Below are 24,880 nucleotides of genomic sequence, written 5' to 3' on the forward strand. Positions count from 1 at the left end.
CTCCTACAGGATAAAGTACTCATACTGGGGGCCCTCCCAGTAGCACCCCAGGGTGCATCATCAGCCATGATGAGATGTTCAACATTGGAATCGTGTGTGCACATGCGTGTCTGTCAAGGGTCGCATTCCACATTTTGTAGGGTCTGTTATTGGGTGTACCAGCTCACCGGGCAGGATCTGACACTTAACTACAGTCGTGACTGTACGGAATGCACTTGTGTCAACAGTAATCCAACAATGCCATATTATCTGGATGTGTCTGTGTATGTATTAACCCACTTGAGTGGATGACAGACATCTTGATGAGGTTCAACGTTCATCATGGCTTTGCAATGTCGACTTTAAGGTGAACTTGTTACTCAACACTTGACTTGTTTTTAAGTTCAGTCCAGGATTCCCTGGCTGTAGTTTTATTATATGTGATGGCCACCATTTGTAGTAACTTTTGATAAAAGTTTACATTTGATCACCTCTTTGTGTTCCTAATCAGCAGGTTGAACCATATTGTTTGGGTGAAAGTAGAGCCACGTCAATCCCGTCTTGTCCTTTTGGCTAGCAGTGAGATTTAATGCCATTTAAGATGACGCCAAAGATTCTTCCATGCTGAGGCCTTGCATGTGGGAACTCGATTGTAAATGATCCAAGGTGTCATTTAAAATTCCAGGCAAAATGGCATTAGGTGCTAACCTTCCATTAACACCTGAACCTCAACGTAGCCATTATCCTCGTATGCGTTGTCACATTAGACTTAAATCCCAGACTTCACATGACTTTTAGTTAAAGGCAGATGAATTAAAAATGCATGTTTTTATTTTGTGCATTGCCTGCTAATGATTGAAAAATGTATTTCAAGAAAATGATCATGCTTCAGTGCCGTCGATGGCGAATTCAAGTCGTATCTGTTAGCTATTTTGAAGGCATCGCAAGTATAGAGCTAAATTTACACAGCATCGAATTTCATCACCGGTTATCGAATTAAAATCAATTGTACAGCGTATACTTATTTTCAGGAGCCTATGAATGGTGCACATGCAAGTTGCAACTTCAAAGATCAAAGAAAGAAAAGATCTGCTACTATCAAAGAAGAAGTGGGTGGGATAAAAGGTTATATGAACAAAATAAAGCTTTGTTGAGAATGTAGTAGCACTATTTTCTGATGCTAATCTGCTGTGTTGATCATTTCCCCCCTCCCCAGACATCTGTTGTTTACTCAGGCATTTCTGGAAACGGAAGCATTCCCTAAAACAATAAATGAGGTACGTGGCATCCTCTCTAAGTATTTATTTAAAGAATTCTTTATCAACGTTGACTTGTCAAGTACCAACCTTAGCCTCAACTGGCATCTTGTTCTGTTTTAAAGTGAGTATGTCACAGAAAAATGTTGTAAAAAGTAGTTATTTTATTACAGGTCAGTTGTTTGACTGCAAAAAGAATCTTTCTCTTTCCGGAGCCAAAGTGTATTTCAGCTTAGTGCATGTGCGTGCCCTCCATCAGCACCTCAGTGATGCTGCAAGGCGTGGAGCCTCATGTGATTGAACAGAAGGAGGAGGAGGAGGGAGGCAGGCAGGCAGGCTGTTGTAAAAGAGACATCTCCCCACTCTTTCTCTCCATCCTTGCAGGTCACACTCCGGTGCGGTTACTCAGCACGCAGCTCGCCCTTTTGCAGTCAGCTTTTCTGGCACGCGGGGGTGGGGAACCAACAGGATCCCCGCAGGCAAGCCGGAACACAAGCACCTTTGCTCGGCCATGGGATCAGAGAGCTCAGCGCAGCAGGACATCGCCCGGAGCGGGGAGGAGGAGGAGGATGCTACGTCCAACATCGACACAAAGGTACGCAGCAACTCGCACTTTAAAAAATACAATATGTAAAAGCACGTTTAGAATACTTTTGGGTTCTCGTCCATCCACCTTGCGTCTTCTTCTGTTTGAATTTTGTCGCAGTTGTATATTTTTCTGCTGAGTCACGCTTGGGATTGATGACGTCCTGCAGTCATAAAACAAATTTAGGCCTCATGTCCATAAAGCAGCATCCATCTCAATAATAAAACTGCTACGTAGTAGAGATTTGTGTATACGTAATATTTTTTCATGAACTCATTGGCTGCTAGTGACAGTGATAGAGATTTGCTTTAAGAAATAACTGTTTACATTGACCACACAGTCATTTTGTTATGGTTCCACTCAAAATAACGAAACAGATCAGTTTAAATGTAAATTCATAAATTAACATGGTGGTATCCATAGACGTCCAATCCTTTTAAGGGTTAATACATTATCTCTCGATAGACTGGATAGACACAGAGTTCCACCTCATTGAGTAGATCGTTAAATTATTATCTATCGGCATCAATGGCATTGAATCCAATTGATTTATTATTTATTATAAAAGTAGATTTATTGTGTATTGCTGTCAGAGGGGGGGTTTAATAGCAGTATGGAGCACAGTGCATAGTTATATTAAATACTTGTTATTAATGTTTTCACACTAAGCTAAAAAGCACTTTCGTGTACATTCATGACTCAATTGTTGGTAGTTCAAAAAAAAAAAAGATACTTTGCATTTATTACATTTACTGTAAAATTCCAATAATTTTTCCAAGTATAATCCTTTTTTTTACATTTGAAATTTAAAAGGACGATGAAACCATTTGTTTTTAGCGCAAGCAATTGTCATTTGGCTCCGTATGAACTTTAACCCTCAAAGGTAAAACGTGTTCCAGCGCATGTGATCTAGTGTCTGACTCAGCACTCGAACTCTAGTGTAAATTACTCAGCCTTGTGCGAAGGAATATTTGGAAAGTAGCCGCTAATGACCGAGTGTGTTGATACCAGCGGCTCTGTACACACCTCATCTTCAATATTGACTTGTTTTCATGCCACCTGCTCTCCCTCCCTCCTTCTGAATGGTCACTTTTGGGTGGTGGGTCAAAATGTCACATCTCTATCTCCACTAGTGGCAAAAGTAGTAGTACAGTTTGCTGTGTTAAAATAGTATTGCCTTTCCCAAGTCTAGAGCTAACTCAAAAATTGCCTTTGCCGTGTTAAATCAAGTCAGGGAGTATTTGTATTTTACCACCTGCTTTTTTTATATTATCCATGGAATTTTACATGAGCGACTAGTCAAAAGGTCACACATGCCTTTCTCCTTAAGAGGTCATTTGGCAAAATGATGGATGTCGAGCCCCAGCTCCACTCTTGCGTCATGTTTGTTGTCTCGAATGGAAGCGGCCATGTTGTTTTTCCGCGTTCTGTACCCCTATCACACACGTTTAAGTCAATGATTTAATCATCATGGTCGTCACAAGTTTGTCATTGTTCTTTTTTAAAAACTTAATTCCGTGTACTCATACCCATTTAATTAACTTATTAGAAGACGTTGTCACATGCATTCTTGCCGTGCGAGCCTACAAACAATCATTAGTAGTCAAACTACAGTATCATTTTGTTTGTCAAGTTGCGTTTTGTTTTTTTATTTATTTTTATTGACCAAAAATGCAGACCAATGCCAAGGCTTGCAGATAGATTAACTGCAGCGAATTTGTTTTTGCACTCACGCCGTAGAAAATAAATTAAAGCAGACATTGGTCACCGTGGGAATGAGGTGCCACATCGTACACTGAGGGCCCACTGTTTGAATTAAGAAAAGGAGGAACGGAAAAATGAAGGGACCGAAATAACGAAAGAACAAAAGGTAGGCTGGATTGAAGGAAATGAAATAGGGCTTCTAGGGGCTATCAAAGGACACAAGGAGAGAGAGAAGAAAGAAATGCTGTAACGAAGAAACTGGCACTAAAGGATGGGAAAAAGGAAGAAAAGGAAAGGACAAATGAAGATATCAAGGGAATAAGGAGGAAGGAAGTGGCTTTATATTGGCTTAATGAAGGATGTGGCTTTGGACAAAGTTTCTGTGTCTGACCTCCAGTCAACAAATATCCTTCACACTTGAATTAAGGAATTTAAGCAACACTTACGCTCCTCTTAACTCGTCACCACTAAACGACCTTACCAGGTTGATTAACTTACCCAGCATCCTACTGCAAGTACGCATTTTATAACGGCAGTACAGTGCAGAAATGTAGCAAGACAAGATGAAATACTGTGCCTGTTATCTCAACCGTTTAACTTGAAAATAGCATTGTACCTGGTCCGAAGCACGTTAGGCACGGACTGCCGACGTGCCTCGGGTCAAGATGTTAGGTAACATAATGTACGTCGATAAAGCCCGCTACGTTCCTGTGTAATAAGCGGCGGCTGATCAGACGCTACCGCGTCTCTTATTATCCTCTTGAGCGGGGAGGGCCGCGGAGGGGGTCAAACAGAGGAACCATTGAGGATGTGCCGGGACAGGGGACGAGCCCACCCCCGGGGCCCCCCGTGTTCACCGGCCTAGAACAAGAGGAAGGAACCAGCGCGAGGCAGAGGACGGGGAGATTGGTGGAGTGTTTTGGGTGGGCCAAGGGACAGATAGAATAGAGAGGACGTCACGTAGGAGAGCACATGAATCGCACCGTTGTTCTCCTGGGCCACTGAAAATGAGGAGGGGGGAATGGTGTTGACAGTGAGGGAAAGTAGTCAAAGAAACAAGTACAACACAGGCCAGCTGTACTGTATAATCTTCAGGTAGCTGTACATTATGTACGTACCTGTATTTTTTCGGAGAACTAACTTTTTACTGTACTTTGATGAAACGCCCTAGAAATGTGAAGGTCTATGTTCTTGTACAATACACAATAGTATAATCACTGTGTCATACTCAGAAGTCCATAGGAGTTTTTTCAATGGTTTGCTAGTATCAGTTCTTCTACTTAAGCACAAGGTGTGAGTGCCACCATAGCTTGAAACGACCACCGCTTCATATGGATTACAAATGGCGTTCCTCATGCAATGCGTGGGAAGTAAAACCTCTCCAGACATATGGGCTAAAGGATTTGGGGGTACTGTATGGTCATTTACACCTGCAGGAAGTAACATGGAAGAGATTATGAAGTGGCTTTCACTCATCTGGAAAGGGTTCCGGCTCACTAGGTGTTCGAGGGGAGAGCTGTCAATCAAATTGTTCCACGCTGAACACATTCATCCAAGCGTATTTTTATGCTCGTTCCCATTGTAGAAACCCCTCGTAGCCGTAGTTGGAAACAGATTTGGCCAGGCCAAAATGGTAATCAGTTTTGCGATGAGAATGACCACCTCTTGATCATCGAGAGTTCATCTTGCTTCCAAGCATTCTCGTTTAATCACCCTCGATCTGGCATCCAAATGCGATCAAAAATAGAAGGCGGTCTGATGTGCTTCCCGGCCCGAACCCGTTTCCCAGATCATTAGTCACTAAACTGAACTGACTATCCGTTTCATTGTCGAATTCATTAGCAAAATTAGATAACGTTGAGAAGATTCACAAAGAAAAGCTGCAAGGCGACTCACATGTTTGATAGGATTGACTCAGGATTCAATATTATTACATTATATTACTGATCTTGAAAGTAGTTATCCCCTTTTCACATGAAAGCTAAAATCAGATTGGATGACAGTGAATTAATACAATTTTGTGGAGCAAATAATGCTATTTCATTTGGAAATGTAGGCTAGCGCTTGTGACTTTTCAACCCCAATTATCCATTACTTTGTTCTCAGAAAGACTAAATCGAATTATTTGACAAGCCATGTTGGCCGTCCGTCCTAAGATTGAAAAGTCGGCACCTGGTCGCAAACAATCACATGTACGCAAACTATAACGAGGAGCCGTAAAGTGGATATAACTCATGTGATACGTTGGTGTTTGCCTTATGATAATAGCCTAACTGGTGACTGCCTTTAACATGGAAAATGTTTTAATGACTCAACTCATTTATGGTCCTTTTGATTCCGTGAAATGATCTAACTATTTTTTTTTTTCCAAATGGCTTAGCGTTTTCATGTTGTTGTCTTGCAAGGGATTTTTTTTCTCGCAGTGACATTTGCCATTGTACCGTATATTAGAATATAGTATGAATATTTTAGTGCACAACATGTGTACATTCTGTTTTAAACCAAACCTTTAAATAACCTCATGAATAGCTATCCTCCTGACAGAACACATCTTTTCCTAAACGATTTTGTTGTTATCACCTTTAGGGAAACGTACGCAGTGAACTTCATCCCCGCTCTGCTTGCTGCTCTTTTTATACGCATCCATATTTTATCAGTTATGGTCCTGATGCAGCCTTTAAGAGCTTCACTGAGTACCGTGGATGGTAATGCCTGGGGTGTGTCTATGTGTGAGAGTGTGTGCGCACCAATGGGAGTTGAGCCATTTCAAGGACAAAGAGTGAGTCATTGCTTTGGCGCAGCTGCTTCGTGCTTGAACGGCATTGTGGAGGTGGGCGTGGCCTCTCATCTCTCAGCTTTAAAATGTCTGAGGTGTACACTAAAACCAACTTCTTTTATTTTTGAAGTGCCACTTATTTAGAGGCTATTCATCTTCGCTTGATGCATTGTTTCTTGGCAAGAACTGAAGCAGATTTATTCTTTGATCCATGTTTAAAATTGCTCCAATTCCACTGGCAATTTGCAGCATGTGGGGGTAAAAAACTGAAAGTATACAAGCTTGGAGTTGTCTCATTTTGAATACAAGCCAGTAGAGATTGTCTAGATGAATCAGATGCTCTCTCTCAGTTGCCAGATGTCACCTCACAAATCAAGTCCAAATATGTCCATCTCATAACTTCACACTTGTTGATGGAAAGAGCATGAAATGGCCCTCTGGAATCCATTTTGAATTTCCAGATGCTCACAAAACAACATGTTGCTTGAATACGTACCATTTTTTTCCCAGTGACCTATCATGAGTGTTCACCCATTCTTGGAGGTCAACCCAAGGGTGCGTATTTGTTTTTCCAATCCAATTAGAGCGGCCGCCCCCCGGGGTCAAACACTGGGCAGTGGTCCCGATTAGCACGGTGTCCTGATGGGGGTCTTTCCTGCGACCCGCCTGTTGTTGTTTGCTGTTCAAGTGCGGCGCACATAAAGGCAAGCCGGTGATGAGAAGCAGACGAGCGGTGGGTGGTATGGAGCCTTTGGGTTAAAGGGTGAGGGCGCTCCGATGGAGGTAGTAGGCCGCCACCGCGACAGGTGTTCGCTCTGTTTGCTTTGAAGCACTTGGAATTTAGCCATCTTGATTCAGCTCTGACTTCACCTTCTTTCATAAAAGTTTGACCTTCTCTAAACTTGCGAATCCACGGATAATTTAACGTTTCAGCAATGTTTGCATAACTTGCCCGAAGCCGAGCATCCAAATCCACAAGCAATCTTCAATTTGAGAGTTAATGGCTTGTTGAAAGAGTGAGAGTGATCTTAAGGGGTCTTGTCAGCCTTTCATCTTTGCTATGTACGCAGGTCTGAGATAATAGATTGTGTTAATAGATTGGAGGCTGCTCGGGGTGAGTAGACACAAGGGTGGAAGTGGGGGAGGAAGCACGTGGGTCGTCCCAACATGCTGGCTTTTAACTTTTCTGCCTGCAAACGTAAGCCCAAGAAATGCGGTTGAAAGTGTCCAAAGTTCCTTGGTTTTGCTGACCATGTAAAATAATGCTTTGTGTGTTTTTGAAAAGCAAGCGAAAGGCCAGCACGTTCGAAATGTAGTTTATTGACCTAAAAAAGTACATTTTTAAGTGTGTTCTTTCCCTGTTGGTTTAGAGTGAGAGACATGGTTCACAATGGACTACCTACGAGTCAATTGCAGTAGACCCCAAATCTTTTTATATATATAAACAGCAGCATTTAACAGTCAGCCTTTTGCTTTCCATTAGCATTCCCCACTTCTTTGTTTGCTTTTGGGGATATAAATCTTCGCCGTCGGCCTTTGTGGAGTGATTTCGGAGACAGACGGTCGTCGCCAAAAAGTAAATGAGACCGGGCCTAATCAAAGGCAAACAAATGGAAGCAGTGAGAGAAGAGTACGGTGAGAGAGGAGATCATTGTCTTGTGGTGGCTGCTCAGTCGTGTGGAAACAATGGGAATGTGTCGTAAATGGGGTACTTCTACTTTGGATGCTCTAGGCGAGAAGGATTCCCCAAGTCTTAGTTAGTATTAGTAGGATTATTTGGAGAATTCCTTTGGATGACCCTGAGACAGACATCGCACGCCAGGGTGAAGAAAAGCAAAAATCAAAGTTGTTATATTGCAGCTGTTATGTCATGCTATTTGAAAAAGAAGAAAATGAGTGTGGAAAGAATAGAGCCATCTTCTTGTCCTTTTGGTTTTTTTTCCAAAGCAGATGTTAGTCTGTCTTTAGGTTTTTGTGGTGGCTGCGTTGGCCAAGGAGACAGAAGAAAAATGCTCCACTGGCCGCCAAACCTCCACATTTTCTGCCTGACAAAAGAATTCAGCGTCAAGATTTTGGCTCGGTTCATAAATGTGATCAATGCAAACTCTACTGTCCTCTGGATGAAAGCGACCACTCATTTAAACGTCTGTCAACAGGATTACGTAAGCGCAATTTGAACCAACTTTTAATTTTAGTAAATGTTGTGGTTAATTCCAGATTTATTTACCATCAAATCTGTTTTTTTTTCAGCGTTCTCTCATACATTTGTGCTTTAATGTATGAGGATATGTAGAATATACCATGAGGCTCAAGGACTATTTCCATGAGGTGGGTTGACAAAAGCGAGCAACGTCAGGTGTTAGTGGGAATCTTTGGAATGCTGAAAAATGGGGGGTGAAGAATCCTGGGAATGAAAGTCATGGGGTGGAATAGGGAAGGACGGGGTGGGTCGCCACCGCAAGGCCAAAGGTCGAGTGGTTGGATCGCATAGCAGATCTGATCAAACGTGCTGATGGCTGGAAAAGGGCCAAAATTGATAACATTCCGGCACTGATGGCTTTTTTGCAAAACCCCCAAAAATTCTTCAGCAAAATCAATACTCCGGGGGAGTGAAGACATCTGCAAAAATAAATTTAGGTTGTGAAATATTTGGACAGAAGAAGCCTCCTATCCCTCGATATCGTGCAAACGTAAGATGAAATATTCCCCCTGTTGTCCCCTCCTTTAGCATTTGTCCTGGGCTGGGTGTCTCCTGCAAGGTGTCATTTTCCATATTTTTCCTGGAAGAGTTTGAGCCCGAGCGCTCCATTAGCTCAATTAGCGGCCCTACGGGGTGGCTCTGGTTGCCTCGCCCCTTTTGGCCTCGCTATTGTGCTACCGTCACTCCGAGACGGAAATCCCTCTCTGACTAGCTCGTTTGGAACATGGTCTGTGTCTTGCTAACTTGTTAACAAGCTGCACTTGCTGTATGCGTGTTTGTTTGCTCGTAATGAAAAGAACCTGTTGCTGCTTCTTTCAGCGTAATCCCATAGAGATCCCTCTCTGAGCCTTGTTTTTGTCTTTTTGTCACTAGAATCAATATACTTAATGCTCCGTTGCTCACTGCGATTGAGCGTTGCTGAACACCACTAGTTTTTCACTTTAATTGTGACATGCTATGTCTTGTGGTATTTATGTAGCATTCAATAGAGTCTTTTAGAACACCACCGCTATCTGTAAATAGTGATTAAAAAGCAAATACCTCCTATTTGGATTATCTAGTGTGTCTGGACCATTTCCTCTGTAACACCAGATCAATTGTGACTGTTTTATGTCTATCTCAATGTAAAATATGAGGACTTGGTTTAGAACCCTGTGGCGCACCCCAAGTATCTAGTTCCAGGGATTCTCAAGTTCTTTGGGTGTTTTATGTTGGTATTTTGCATCACATGGTATTCCTGGGATTGCTCCGTGAATTCAGAGAACATTGATATGTCTGCAAGATGCCAAAGTTTGTTTTTTTTATAAATACATTTTCGGACATCGTAAATATTCGGACTTCCCAGACATCTGGAATGAATTATTAGAGGAGGGTTTACAACTGACGGAAGGAACGTAGTTCAAATATATCTCTCCAAATATTTGCACCTGTCTAAAAAATTCCCGTTTCAACCATTCTGTTTTTGAACTGGAGACTCTCTGTAGTATCCGTGTGCCGTACGCATAGACTGCTGTTTGTTTTGGAGCTACCAAAAAGGGGGCTGGATGGAACCACTGCTTAGTCCAGTGCCAAGCTAAGCTGACCAGTGGAAGTGATGTATCCTTGAGTGTGAAAAATGTCTTCCCCTTCTTTCAGTCTCTTCAGAAGAATGGCCAAATCTCCAGCAGGACCAGTTTAAGTGGACGCTCAGAGGACAACACACTGGCTGGAGGTGAGTAAGCATCTTTTATACAAAACGGACACAGACACGCGCACATGTGAGCTAGTGATTAACGTGTCCAATTTATTATGATTACGCTCCCCCGTCATCAACCTGCGGCGATCTATCCCTGTGCGCAGCTGCACGTGTTTATTGTCTTTGCCATTGCTATTGTGTCAAGCTCGATCTGGGAGGGCCGCAGGGGCGTGTATACACCCTCCCTAAATATTTAGCAGGCCGTGACCCGGGCCCTGCGCAAAAAAGCCAGCCTGCGTGCTTCATAATACGCCGTGGCCCAAGGGAAAGGGCCAGTAACCCGATACGACTTAAAACGCCGAGAAATGTCACATGCCGCTTTTTCAAATAAACGCTTTATTAAGCTATTTCATTAAGCAGCGCTGTCCATTTATAAAGTAACTCTACACCCTCTTTTTTTTCATGCGTAGCTTCTCATTGGTTGAGGTGATGACGCAGGTTGCCGATTGAAGTGAGTTACTGACTTGTTAAATGGGCGCTTTATGAATTCCATAAGTGAAAAAGTGGTCTTTTAATTGGAGATTAAATTTCAACCCGCTTAGTCTCGGAAATATAATCTGACTGTCAAATGTCAATATTTTAGCAGCGACTTTCTGTTTCTTCCTCTCATATCCTGACACATGTTAATAATCATAACGTGACCGTGACACATGCGCTAGGACCGCAACGCGTGGCCAGCTGTAACGCACGCATGATACCTTTACTGTCATTACAATTGACTCGGTTATGGCAGCAGTGTTGTACCTGAAGTAGTTTAGTGAAGGAAAGGTCATGAACTAGTTCATATATTGACTGAAAGTGAAATGAAGGCAGGGTTGAGCAAGTTTAAAGTTTAAAGCCAGGAGCCAAGATCCATTTATTTTTTAATCTTGGCTATTTGCTGTGTCAGATTGAATTGATCATATGCATTGGCAGATTTTCATCAATGGCTCAAAAATAGTCCAATGTTGATGGTTTAATTTGAGTTTATTACACTTCATATAAAATCAACTGTATAGCTAATTAGCTACATACATACATCATCCACCTGCTAATATATGTTGTATTTTGTTCACCTAGAAAATAATGGCAATTTCTTAAAGTGCAGTAGTGACTGGCGCAAGTTCAATGTGGAGTGAAATGAAAGCAAAATATTGGTGTAACTGCTTTGAACAAGACCATAGATATGGCGGCTATCGGATAAAGAGACGAACCATTTTCTATACACACATGCTTCAATGGGAGAGAAACAAGTGAGCTTGTTAAAAAGCTTCAAGGCTGTGGCTTGAAATATCACGGGGAGTGAAAGGAAAGGGAGCTGCTATTGACAAGAGCGATAGAGTGAAAGGTATCCGAGCACTCCTCGTACCTCTCCAGCGTGGAGGCTGATAAGCTGTCACTGTGGGAGACAGGAAGCGCAATCTACCCGATAAGAGCCAAACACAACAAAAGGACGAGCTGCACATCAAAAAGGACCCGCAAGAAAACAACAACACGTCAGCACGTGATTTTTTACCGGCCACTGGAATTTTTTTCCTCTCATTTTTATATTCCCAGGGGTCAAAAATGTCACCTATTTTACGGATCACCACCAGATTTGAACCAGTATCGTGCAGCCTGTCAGTCCTCAGCCTGCCGTTATTGGTGGAATTTAATTAAACGCTTATTTCAACCGTTATCAAAATATGTGCAGTCGACCTCTCGCTAGGTCGCGATGCCTTTGCACTGCTATTTAGACAACTCAAATCAAAACAAATGGGAGCCATTGTTTCCATTTCTACGAAAGTGGATCGTTAACAAGTGACTGCGATCCAGTTGTGTGCAATCCAGAATGAAACACGGTGCTGATGGTTTTATAGTTTTGCAAGTTTATCGACAAGAGGGAGCAGAGTGAATAATAACACAAGACACATTTTTGATGAGGAGCGATGGGATGCTTTTGGCAGCCAGGACCAGGACCGCGGCCCAATGAGTTCATGTGCGCAGAGCGAGTCCAAAGAATGACGTCGCCGATGCAATGCCTTGGCCGCGGTCTCCGGCGTCCCTCCCTGATGTCTTGCAGGCTGGAGAGGACAGATGTGGATTTTGGAGAGGGGAGGGAGGCTCGCAAGTGCTGACTTTGTGATTTTTGGGAAGATGTGCCCATGGTTAAGTTGATTTGCAGAACTGCTGGACATCATTTATCAGTAGAACGCTCGGCCTGTAAGTGATTCAATACGAGAGTGTTTTTCCTGCTTAGTTCAAGGCGTAGAAAAATCTCGATAGATGTTTCCACATAAGAGCAAGCAGCTTAGTTTTTGACAGAATTTTTCAATTGGATTCATTTACACAACTCCCCGAGACATCCATTTTGAGATGTGCTTTTCAATGAGTTGGTGTGCTCTTATTTTGACCATCTGAAATCAAATCCCTTGAACCCTCTCTCCCTGACCCCAACCCGCCCAGAACCAGAACCCTGGTCCCTTTCCAGATCACCAATGGAACTGGCTCGCAAAAGCAGGCCGAAGACGTCATCCACTGTATGGCCACGCATGACTTCCAAATTGCACTTCTGCAGACTTGGCTCTGGAGCCCAAGAGCATTGTGTTCATCATCCTCAAATATGCAAACTCTCCCTTTGAGCAATGCAGCATCACGCAATAAACGTCGCCGTAATGCAAACCAGCCGCCGTTCTGCCCACGTTGCTTGGACATTCACTTCGCATCTCTTCGTTTGAATCTCTTCCAAATGATCAGACGGCAAGAGCGCTTTCTCTGAGCTCAGTAATACCACGGAGGAAAGTGTTAGAGAGTTGATTTTGAAATGGAGTGCTTGAAAGCCCCAGCAGCCAGTCCCTGGCGGTCCGTCTCGTCGCATGTTTTATTCAGTTGCCCGTTATGAAGAGGGTTCTCCCCAGATGCCCATCAAATGCAAGACGAGATAGCGAAGCACAATTAGGAAGACGTCATTAATCATGGGCTGTCCACTCGGTTGGACGAGAGGCCTTTTTGTCTTCTTGCCAGTTTCCACAGCAGCGACAAACCAAGCTTCTCATTTGACTTCCACCAGCGTCAAGACTCGGAGTCCAAAATCTACGCCCCGAGGCCGGCTCGTATCCGCGGGCGCTTGTCTCTCATCTTTCCCGGCATCAGGGAACCTAATCTCCTCCGCCTCAACCCCTAACCTCCCCCAGGCGCAAGGAGGCTGGAGAGAATGGGGCAGGAATGCGGCCCACCCCTCCTTCTCCTTCTATATAGTGGGACCCCCACTCTCTCACTCCTACAATGCATCATTTCATCACATTTTGGAGGCCATTCTATGAATCTTCTTTCCATCGTGGGAATTTCTTGGCATTTCTACACATATTTGATGCACTTTGGTGACATTGAATGTCGTGTGAGGGTCGAGCGAGTTTGCAATTGGCCCTAACAAAGTCATTGAATGAGATTAAGGCTCACATTAACCCATATTAACCCACTCCTCTGTATATACTTGGGGTTAAATGGGTTGTTTTATGCCCAAGGGTATTCTGATTGTACAAAACCGGGTAAAGCCTGTTTTCAATTTGACCAATTTGGAGTTTTCAAGAGAATGTGTTGTTAATACGAGTCTGTTGAAAATTGGAGGGACAGATTGCTAATATTTGACATTGCACTTTATGAAATTGCCATGCAGTCAATTTAACTGGTTCAAAGTTTGATACTTTTCAATTTTTGTTACAGTATTATTTCGCATTGATTCAATGCCAACACAGTTAATGCCTCGTAACTTCTCTGTTGTGAGGCATGATTTAAAACAAAAAAACTTTTGAGCAAGGAAACGTGCAACAGGAAGAGGAATCTCAGATGTCAAGAAATGATTGTCTTTCTTCTCTGGTATTGTTGGACACAGACATACGAGAAATGCTTGAATAGGAATGATAGCCCAGTGTAGCAGGGGATTTAAAAAAAATGGACAGTGGTTTTAGGAGCGTGTGAAAGGAGGAGAGAAGAAAAAAATGTCTGTGATCTTGAGCGCTTTCGCACACTGGTCGACTTCATTTCCCTTTTCCACCATTTATGTCGCCGGGACACTTGTTGAAAAGGAGGGGGAGTAAAAGCCCATCTTTTTGTCCGTCCACTGAGATGATGTCATGGCCTGTCTTTGCAGGCAACAAAAAGCGCCTCCACCCAAACTCCCCCATCCTCCCAATTCCTCCTCGCACCCCCACCCACGCAACCATTCAAGACCCCTCCTCAAACATTCCTGCGCACGACCCCAGTTTAGATTTTAGGCCTTCTCCACACTTTACAATGAATTGGCCCAAATCTCCACATCCACTTGTCCTAACAATTCAACTTCACTCCACTTCAATCAGTTCTTTTAAAAGTGTAATCATAGTGACATGCTAAATTCTGACATGGAACAGCTTCCAAACCGGTAATTATTTGTTAAAAACCCAATGATTTGGCATTCCACAAATACTTGATAGCTCTACAACCGAAGCACTGACGCAAAAATGTAGCCTGAAGCTGTCTGATGTGTGTGTAGGAGAATTCAAAGCATAGAAGTGGGCATACTCATGAGTCATATAGAGGAAGTTGGGACGTGAAAGGAGGATTTTCAAGGAATTTACTCCCACCATCCACCAATTGATACATTCCCTTACTGTTTGACTCATTAGTAGACAGCGACATATTTACTTCATGTGTCACCACATTGACAGAGCCACTCAACGATGTGTCATGTCGAATGAGTCCATCTTGAAGATTTATTCCAACTTAAACAGGCGTAGAAATACTAACAAATTCCAGTGTTATCTTCTTGAAAAGCAGTTCATCTTGGACTTGGTCCTTCATCGAATGTAAATCAATCATTTTGGCATCTTAGTTGGCCCTCCGACTGAAACCGTAACAACGACGACAACATTTTTTTATTGACACCCCTGATTTACAGCATTCGGCCTAGCGCGCAGGAAGGAAATTGCATCAGTTAAGCAGAAAGTCGATATTAGATAGCAGGTGTTGAAAAATACGAGTTGAGTTGAAGCGAATGTGGTTGACTCGATCGGTCAGAGCGGCAGACGGCACTTGATTACAATTAGAGCTACCACCCGTTTGGCTAGTTTGAATTCACACATTCCTTTGAGGACAATGCGGAAGATTACAGATCACGACCACGACGCCGTTTACCTGAGGTTTTATCTGCATTCCTTCTCGTCTGCCACCACCCCACACAGAGACTCTATTAAATGTGTCTGTATTCGCATCATTCAGGGGGGGGTCGTTAGCATTTACACGGTTAGCGTCTTCGTAACCCCCGTCGACGCATTTCTTGCCACCTGGAGGAAACCGTTTCCTTTCTTGGAACCAAACTTAGCCATCACAAAGTCAAGTCGCCTAATTTATGATTTGTGAAGATTAAAACTGAAAACTTGCATGATTAGCACTTTGGATGAAAAAATCAGTAATGTGATCATAATGCGAAACACTATTTGCCGGGTTTCTATTCTTCTACAATTTAATTCTACTTTAGGGCCTTCCATTGATAATACAATATAAAAATTGTATTTAGAAAAGCTTTGAACTCTGCAACTTGACAAGTCTAGCTAGTTAGCATGTTCAAGAAAACAAATATTGCAGTTGAAAATAATAAACTAAATGATCATCACTTTTCTATTCACCAAACTCAAACAAACGTTCTACGAATTTCGATATTAGTCGCGGTCTCGCTTAAAGTGGAAAGTTTTTGGGGCGTATTCAATAAAACCCATGAAAACTTCAGTATTCAGTGAGTGGCTTAAGTCATGCAGGAAGGTTATTGTCACGCTCGACCACTTTTTTCAGCCAATGCGCCTTTTGGGGAGACGGCACGGGTATTAAGGTCAGAAAGGGAGACGTTGCGTGTCAGGGGGATTTGGCTGGCTGGCGGGCGGGGGGTGTTTTGCATGCAGTTTGATCGCGTACAATAGTTTTATTCTTACTAAAAAAAGGGGTCACTTCCTTGAAAAGAGCGCATGATGATGAGCTGCAGTCAGGAAGCGCAATAGAGGGTGTGTTTGTGTGTGTGTGTGTGTGTGTGTGTGTGCAAAGGTGGAAGGAAGGTGGGGCAGTCGGGGGGCCTCATTCAGAACAGCTGAAGAAAGGAGGGGGGCGCGAAGGGGGAGGCAGGGGTGGTCCCAACGTGACATGTGTGTCAGTCTGTTGAAATGTGTGCGAGGCGGCCCCATCGGCACACACCAGCTACAGAGAAGCGTAACAGCAACTCAGACAGAGTGGAGAGGGAGCAGGTTAAGAAATTCTTAACAATTGTTCTTTAAAAAAAATTACAATCATTTGAATTTTTGACATTTTTCATTGTGGTGCAATTTTTGTCGTTTTTGAAAACAAACCTGGATTTTGGGGGACTCTCACAAATGCTTGGAACAATTACTTTAACAGGTAAGATGAATTGATGCTAGAATAGAGTATTGTGCTTTAAATTTGTTTTGATGTGGTCCAAGTTGTATTTCTGTTAAGGTTTGTTGATTTATTTTTTTATGAATGAGTAGCGCTGAGGGCGTGGTTGGGTAGTAGTGATTGTTTTTATTTGCTTATTCCTACTCTAGATTCTACTCTATTTTAACTCTTGAATTCCTTTGCTCATTTTCATCTCCCAGTCCAGCATCCATCCCAGTGTTGACCCAGTGGGCTGCGCTCCCAAGTTTTTTTTTTGCTAGAAGAAGTCGCTCTGTATAGCAACATCTGTCTTAATAATATCAAATATCATTGGCTTGTGCAGAGAAGTGTTCTGTCCCAAACCCAAACTTTTTTGAACTGCCCTCACAACCTGTGCCAACTCCCATCTTCTCCTCATGTGAAGCATTTCATTAGATTATAGTGGGATCATGATTCCCAGTGGGGTCGTTTGGATTAAACCACAAGGAGTGGGCAGTTATTAGAGTGGCTTGCTTGAAATCAATCCCACTGCTGATTCCTTCTCAGGTCTCAATAATAATGAGTGATCTTTACAAATGCAATTTTCACATTCATTTCAAGCGGCCGGGACAAGCACCCCCACTCACCTCCTCCCGAAGCGGCGCCTCGGAGACACGCCGACCACACCTTAGATAAGGGGGGGGGCGCTTTTGTCGGTTTTAAGGGGGGGATGTGAGAGCCGAGTTGGCCTCTTTTTTCTGCTTAACTGACTTCTTTTGTTTGCATAGCTGCCTCTCCAGACAAGTCATCCTAATAGGGATTTGCATACACTTAGGCCAAGTTGGTAAACAAGTGTCAGCTCCCCACAGTAGAGGTGTTTGGTTACACTTGCTGATGTCGCACAATGTATATGAATATGATATATCTGCTGTTAATTCATGTAATAGCTGCCATTCGCGGTGATGGGCGTCCAAAGCATTTTGACGGAATGCACATTTAAAGGCAGCCCATTGACTTAATGGCTTGCCATCAGCCGTTAAATAAATGCTAAATGAGGGATTTCACCTCCAGGCAACCCCCACCTGCCTCCTGGCAAAGAAAAAGAACCCGTCCATCCACCTCTTCAACCCCCTGCAGCCTCACCCCAGAAACATTCTTTGTGGCGCAGTCGTTATTCAAAGTACACAGCGACGCCCGCCTCCCCCTCGCCCCGAATCCAGTCAATCCAAGGGGTGTTGTGTGCCTGTAAAAAAAAAAGAAAAACCTGAGATCAAAAAGACAGAAAAGATGCCAGTAGTGCGTTAAATCCACATGGTTCCTGCTTTTATGACCCGTGTAGATACACATGGCCTCATCCGGCAAGTCTGACCCGGATTTTTACAACTGGAGGCGAGGCGAGGCGGCGGTTGAGTTTGCGTGTTTGCGGGTCAACACGTCCGTGTCGTTTATTTGGCAAATAGGCTGATTCTTAATTGATTTTTCTTCGGGTACAGTTAGCCAGCAACGCTACAATTGTCACCACCCACCCCCCATCTTTTTTTCTCCTTGTTTTCACAGAGCAGAGCAAGGGTTAAAGGGCTATTGTGTCGTGCCTGCAAGGCGGCGGCGGCGGCGGGTTCCCCGTCTATTCCGCTGTGTTGGAATGTGGGTCAAGGGGACTTGATTCAAAGAGGGAGGGTGTAAGCCTTGCATTGTTTGCTTTCACAAACACAAAAATACCGTTTTAGCTGAGCTGAGAAACGTGAGAAGCAATTTAGGAAAACCTGGAATAACATAGCAGGCATTCCTCATTGGGGCAAATCCATACATAGCGTTTGTTTAGCCGCGTCCTGGCTAAAAATATCCAACCATTGAACAATGGCTTTCCGTTTTTGCATCATTTCCTCGAAATCTTTAAATATGCCATGTCTCGTCCCGCATTAAAATATCCGGAGAATGCCGTGGGGTTATCATTTTTTTGGATTGTGGATACGTTTCCACATTTTTTTGGTGTGGGGCAAGACCGCAGTTGTTGTTATTGTTGTTTTAAACAAGGCCGCAGAAGAGGAGTGTGGAATTACCTTGCTTGGTTTGTTTGGAATTTCAGTCAGTAGAAGTAATGGCTGTCTTGCTTGTTGTTGAAGACTGAAGGGGAATAAGAACATGGTAGTTCCCACAGTATTTCTGCAAAGGAGGTGTCAATCTGTGCAATCGGGTAACGTGAGACCTAGAAATTAGACGTTGGTGAGACGGCTAGTATCCATTTACTGTTGTGAGAGCCGGCTGGGAGTCGTAAAGCAAGAAGAATAGAATGTGGACCTGAAGCATTTCACTAGAAATCTTTTCCCTCTGGAACTATTGTGCTACCGATCCCAATTTTTGGGATACAGATTCCGAAACCCCGTTGTACGTATATTATTAGCCAATGACAGATAGAATATATAAAGTGTTTTTTTATTATTCTCAAACTAAATGAAAAAAGTTCATTGCTATCATGACATGGTCACACACTGACGGCCTTAATATTATTCTAACAAAGTGCTTTTCTTTGCTTTCCTCCTCCTTCTAGTCGGCCAACCAGATGGTGTGTCTGTGGCTCAAAAAGAAGACAACTCCGAAACCATGGAAACCATCGCGGACGAGCAGCCCGCTCAAGTGAACGGCGAGAAGGTGGAGAAAGAGGCTCCCGAAGCCAACGACGTCACCCATGTGGAGGAGAAGGCCACGGATGAGAAGCCCGACGAGACGGGCGAAGTCGGCTTCAAGAAGATCTTCCGCTTCGGGGGCTTCAAGTTCACCCTCAAGAAGGACAAGAGCGAGGAAAAAGACCCCGTCAAGTTGCTGACGGTGAAAGACAAGGACGGGGAGGCGGTCGACGGGTCGGACGAGACCCCCGCCGAGTTGGAGAACGGCATCGTTGAAGAAAAAGTCTCCCCGGCCGCCGAGACCGAAGTCGCCGCCAAAGATACCGACCACGATGGCGAGACCGCAAACGGCGTTGCGGACGCGGCAGAAACTGCCGATGAAGCCGTCAAAGATGAAGTAAGTGAGAAAGAGGCGGAGTCCAGTCCGCCGCCCCAGGAGACGGCGTTGTCCCCCTTCAGGAAGCTGTTCAGCACGGGCCTCTTCTCTAATCTGCGAAAGAAATCCAGCATCAAGAGGACAAAAGAGGAGGAAGAGAAGGAGGCGGCAGGCCAAGGCGAAGCTGCCAAGACGGAAGACGGGGGAGATAAGCCAGAGGCGGAGCCAGACAGCAAGGAAGATGCAACAGTATGTCAAGAGAAAGAAAAAACCCAGGAGGAGACCCCAGCATCAGCGCAAGAGCCGAAACCCGAGCCAGCCTCCGACTCTGAGGCCACCTCGGATAGTCCCGCTTCTGATGAGACCAAGCCAGAAGAAGAAGAGAAATCCCCAGTGGAGGTCACCTCCGATTCGGAACTGGTGTCTTCGCAAGAGAAGGCAAAGTCCCAAGGGAGCCCCTTGAAGAAGCTCTTCAATGGCACCGGCCTCAAGAAACGCTCCAGTAAGAGCAAGAAGGGCAAAAAGGACACCGAAGCCAAACTAACCGAGTCTGGGGAGCAATCGACAGAACTTCAGTCCTCCACCGAATCCGCGGAAGCGGCAAAGGCCGAAAGCGGAGCCTCGTCGTCCCCGGAGAAATCGGGGGAGCGCCCGGCCGAGGCGGAGGGGGCCCAGGCGGAAGACGCCGAAGGCGAAGTCGTCACCGATGGAGAGAAGAAAAAAGAGGGAGTTGTGGTCTGGTCTTCTTTCAAGAAACTAGTGACGCCCAAGAAGCGCGTGAAAAGACCTTCCGAGAGCGATGACGAGGTCACCGGCGAGAAAGCGGCAAAGTCGGCCACGTTGTCGTCTTCCGAGAGCGCTCCGTTAGCGGATGGAGGCGTAGAAGAAGAAGAAACCAAAGAAGCCAAAGAAGAGAAACCCTGCGAGGGAGAAAACGCCCAAGAGAAACTGCTCAGTAGCACAGAAGAGCCCAAAAAGAAAATGGACACTTCGGTCTCCTGGGAAGCTCTCATGTGTATGGGGGGACCCAAAAAGAGGACCAGGAAGACTTCCGATTCTGACGACGAGGAAACCAAGATCGAGGAGGAGAGCGCGCCGGCCGCCGAAGACGGAAAGCGGGAGGAGAAGAACGAGGAAGGCGCCGAGGACCCTCAAAATGCGGAGGTCGACGGAGAAGCCTCTCCCGCCCCGGAAACGAGCGCCGCACCCGAGAGGGAGTCCGCTTGGGACACGTTGAAGCGCATGGTCATGCCAAAGAACAAGGCCAAATCTGAGGAGAAAGCAGAAGAAAGCGCCGCCGATCAGGTCCAGGCGGAAAGCGAGCTTCCCAAAGATGAGTCGTCCTTCTCTTTGAGAAAGTTGTTCCCTGGTCTCAGGAAGAAAAAAGTGGAGAAACAAGCCTCCACCGAGAGCGAGGAGGACTCCGACACGCCGGCCGTGGTTCCGCTGTCGGAGTACGATACGCAACAGGAGGTGGTCCGGGAGGAACCGGCGGCAACGGAGGAGACCGCCACGCTCGCTGAAGTCGCTTCCGAAGAGAGGACCCCTTCGTGGATCGCCGCCACGGTGGACCAAGGTGACGAGCAACACGATCAGCTGAGCGACATCACCGAAGAAGCGGAGAACGTCGCCACCCCCAAGTCCGTGGACACCGACAACGTGGAGGATGAGAGCGAGGAGGTGGCCCCCCCAAAACCTCCAGGACGCAGGTTGTCCATCGCCGAAATCGCTCAAGCTCCATCCGCAGAAACCACCTCCAACGAAACCCAGGGACCGAAGACGGAAGAAGCGCGGGAGTCCCTGGCACCCGTAGAAGCCCAGATGGGTGAAATTCCGGCCGTGACCACCCCGATCTGCCAAGACCCGCCGGTGGTGAGCGCCGCCGAAGAATTCGAAGCCCCCCTGGAGCAGGCCGTTTCCAAGACCAACCATCTGTTCGAGTCGCACGCCCGTGAAGAGGCCGTGGCCATCTGCACCGGCCTGGGAACCAAAGAAATCGCCAAAGTGGCCCTGGAGAAACCGGCCAGCCCCATCACCGAGTGTCTTTCCGTGGTCACCCACGCGCTGACCACCACCGAGCTCTTAGTCCAAGACGACGCCTGCGAACTGGGGAAGGCCGTCGCCACGCAAGACGCGCTCTTGAACGCCCAAGTGCAACAAGAGAGAAGCGCCGAGATCGATCAGGTGGGAATCTCGGAGGAGTTAATCGCCGACGTTCAGACCGCCGCGGCCACCCGCGAACCCGAGCCTCCCAGCGCGGAGGTCGGCAGCACCTTGCAAGCGGTGGAAGACGCTGTGACGCCGGCTGCCGATTTCAACAACGGAGACGTCGAAAAGGACCAGCGACAGGCGCTCGCCTGTGAAACCGCAGCACCTAGCCAAGAGGCTTGCATCATCAAAGAATGCACCGTCCTGGTCAGTCCGCCGTCGTCGGAACCGGAGGACGCCGCTAACGAAGAAGATTCCCAGAAAATTGAGGCCCAGAGCAGCGTCATCGCCCAATCCGTCATTCAGGACGCGGTGGATAAAGTTTCCGTCGGGGCAAAAAGCCCAGAGTCGGCCACTCCGATCAAAGCGGTCCAGGCAGAGATGACCACGGAAAAGAAGACATATTTTGCGGCCTCAGAATACGAAACGCTCCCGATCGAGGTGGCGGAGATCCTCCAGCCGTCCGTGCTGGGAGAAGGGAAACCGGAGGTCGGCCTCAAGAATGCGGTGGAAGTCGACGCCAGTGAAGAATTGCTCGTAGAGGAACAAGCGGTGGAGATGGGCGGCGCCACTCAGACCAACAGCAAGCTGCAGGCGGTGGAGGAAGAGATGGAAGAGGAGAAGAAGATCCGCGTTCCCGTCCAGGTGGTCCTTCAGACGGCGCAGGTGATGGAAGGGGAGTCGGTCGAAGAGGAAGCGCTGGAGGAAATCGCCAGCAACGGCCTGACCGACGGCGACCGCTCGGAGGAGGAGAGGACGCCGTCCAAGTGCGCCGAGGTGATGGCGCAGGTGATGGAGGTGATCGAGGAGGCGGTCAAGGAGATCCAGCCCGCCTCGTCCACGGAGGTCACACCGGCGTCGTGAGCAGGTGAGAGCGACCGCGAAACAATTTCTCCTGTACTTTTTGGGGGGGACATCAAGGGGCTCTACTGTTAGGTTGGGGGAGAGCGAGGAGGGGGGTCTTCTGTCGAGATGAAGCTTTTTCTTCAGGCGCAGCAGTTACCAGGGAACCTTTGATATCAACGTAGGAATGCTGTTATTGACGGGGTTTTAAAGGGAAGTGCTGTGCGAAGGGGGGAGATGAACTTGTGCTGAAAGACTGATTATGACCCCCCCACCCCAAACTCCCTCCTTTTTCTTCTGTCCGACTCGTATCGCAGACTCGTGGACTTCCATTTAAGTGCATTTAAATTCCATCTGGCTTGAATTATAGCTTTGATATGGCGGACAACTGGGCATCATTTTCCTTGCGCGACGTTTTTATAGTGTCCAATGTTTAGTGTTCTCTCAATGTACTGCAAACGCTCTCAGCATTTGTAGGGTTCTCATTGGCTGACACGGACGGACGGACGGTCCAATCTTCATTTAGACTGGGGAAGAGAAAAATGTTCAATGGGTTAAAATTAGAGTGTCTAATAGTAAATATTGTCTCATTAGTTTTTGGCATTTTGTAATCACAGATGGAGGCGCTGAACTGTTGCCGCGGCGACCAAAACGAGAGCGACAACAAGAATGAAAAGGATGCTCGGTGACGCCTCCCCACTCGATACGTCGGGACCGGGCTCCGCCCCCTCCTGCCCCGAGAGAGACCGAGTCACCGAGCTTCCTGCCCGGCCGCCATCCGTACACCATCCCCATTTCCTGCATCCAGCAGTGTCCTTCACCCCACCTCTAATCTCCACGACGGCGCAAGCTAGTGGACCAGTGTTTATCTGTGTGTGTGTGTGTGCGTGAGTGCGTGTGTTTAATGCTGAGAGAATATCAGACGGTTAGCAGATTGTAAATTGTATTTATATCGCGTGTATTCTTCCAGTCGCCCTTCTATTTTTCTCACGTCAAGCCCCGTTTTTTTATTTTCTTTCTCCGGACACGTACATATTACGTCTTAAAATGCGACAAGTCGTTACCAAAGCTAATTGTGACGTCAAAAATTTCCATGAATGACATATTCCGTAGCAGCCGTGGTACAAACTGTGAGAGAAAAATTGGTTTCATGTATATAAATATTTACTTTTAAAACATAAGGTGACTCATTTACTGTGAAAGAAACGTCATTGTTTGTTGTCAGGACACAAAATACTGTTGAAATGTCCTTTTTTATGCGGTGGGAAAAAGTTTGTTGGAGGTCGTGCATTCGTTAACGAATGCGCTTTTGAACATCAACAATAAATGGAGTGCATTTCCTCTTTAATAATTTGGGTTATGAATGGCTGACACCAGCAAGCATTATGACCAAATGAGACCAACCATTTATCGATACGTACTTGCTTTTTTTGTACATAAATATTCTTACCTGAATTTTCTTTTAGTTCACTGTGAGCTTGTTAACATTTGTACAGATTATATGCTTGTATGTACTGACAAAGCCACTTGTTATAACAACTAATATGCTTCGCTCTCTGTAATATTCACATAAGCATGGTTTTAACTGTCTTTTTGTATTTTCAAGCTGTTAATAGTACGGATACACATACGTGTCTATATTTCACTCAATAAAGTTCAGAGGTTTGGGGAAAAGACTGTTTTTATTGCCTGCAACATCAACATATAATTAAATACTACTGTACACAAATACATGCTAAATAAGGGCAAATACTTTTTTTCTTATTCAAGTTGTGACTTTAGACACAAGACACACATTCGAGGATAATTAAACACGTATAGTACAGAGAAAGGATCACAATACTCACTGGTTGATACTCTTTATTACTTGTACAGAATGACTAATATTATTGCATTCTTAGAAAAAGGGCCAAAACTCCATGTAAAGTAAAAATGCATAGCTGCACTGCCCCCTACCGGTCAAGTCTGACTGACAATTTAAAAAGGAAGAGATAAGAACCAAAATTAACGTTGCTATTCATCAATACTTGAACCTTATTAGAAAATTGAATTAGATGAAAATGACTTGTTCTATGACCCTATAGATAAAAAACGTCCAAATTGAGCTTTTCTAACGTCATTAATTTCCAAAAAGCATGACGATGAATAGGCCCTTCCTATTAAAGTTGGACTTTGGTGCCCTCCTGTGGTAATTAGGAAGTAAAATGTCTCGTTGTATGTTGAATGCTAACGTCATTTC

At 45.3% G+C, this 24,880-nt stretch overlaps 1 protein-coding gene across 2 annotated transcripts; it reads left to right on the top strand.

The window, feature by feature from the left end:
- Positions 1 to 36: 36 nt before the first annotated feature.
- akap12b (A kinase (PRKA) anchor protein 12b) lies at positions 37 to 24,315 on the top strand. Of its 2 annotated transcripts, XM_077586519.1 has the most exons (6): positions 37 to 1,104; positions 1,196 to 1,256; positions 1,620 to 1,830; positions 10,137 to 10,212; positions 19,139 to 22,666; positions 23,259 to 24,315. In XM_077586519.1, the coding sequence occupies exons 2-5, from the start codon at positions 1,252 to 1,254 to the stop codon at positions 22,660 to 22,662; spliced, it is 3,816 nt and encodes a 1,271-aa protein (XP_077442645.1). In that variant the 5' UTR covers positions 37 to 1,104; positions 1,196 to 1,251; the 3' UTR covers positions 22,663 to 22,666; positions 23,259 to 24,315. The 2 variants fall into 2 exon arrangements, with proteins under 2 accessions (XP_077442645.1, XP_077442646.1); XM_077586520.1 differs by lacking the exons at positions 37 to 1,104; positions 1,196 to 1,256; positions 1,620 to 1,830; positions 10,137 to 10,212 and adding an exon at positions 16,392 to 16,614.
- The last annotated feature ends 565 nt before the right edge of the window (positions 24,316 to 24,880 follow it).

This window comes from Stigmatopora argus, chromosome 19 (genome assembly GCF_051989625.1).
Source record: "Stigmatopora argus isolate UIUO_Sarg chromosome 19, RoL_Sarg_1.0, whole genome shotgun sequence".
NCBI lineage: Eukaryota > Metazoa > Chordata > Actinopteri > Syngnathiformes > Syngnathidae > Stigmatopora > Stigmatopora argus.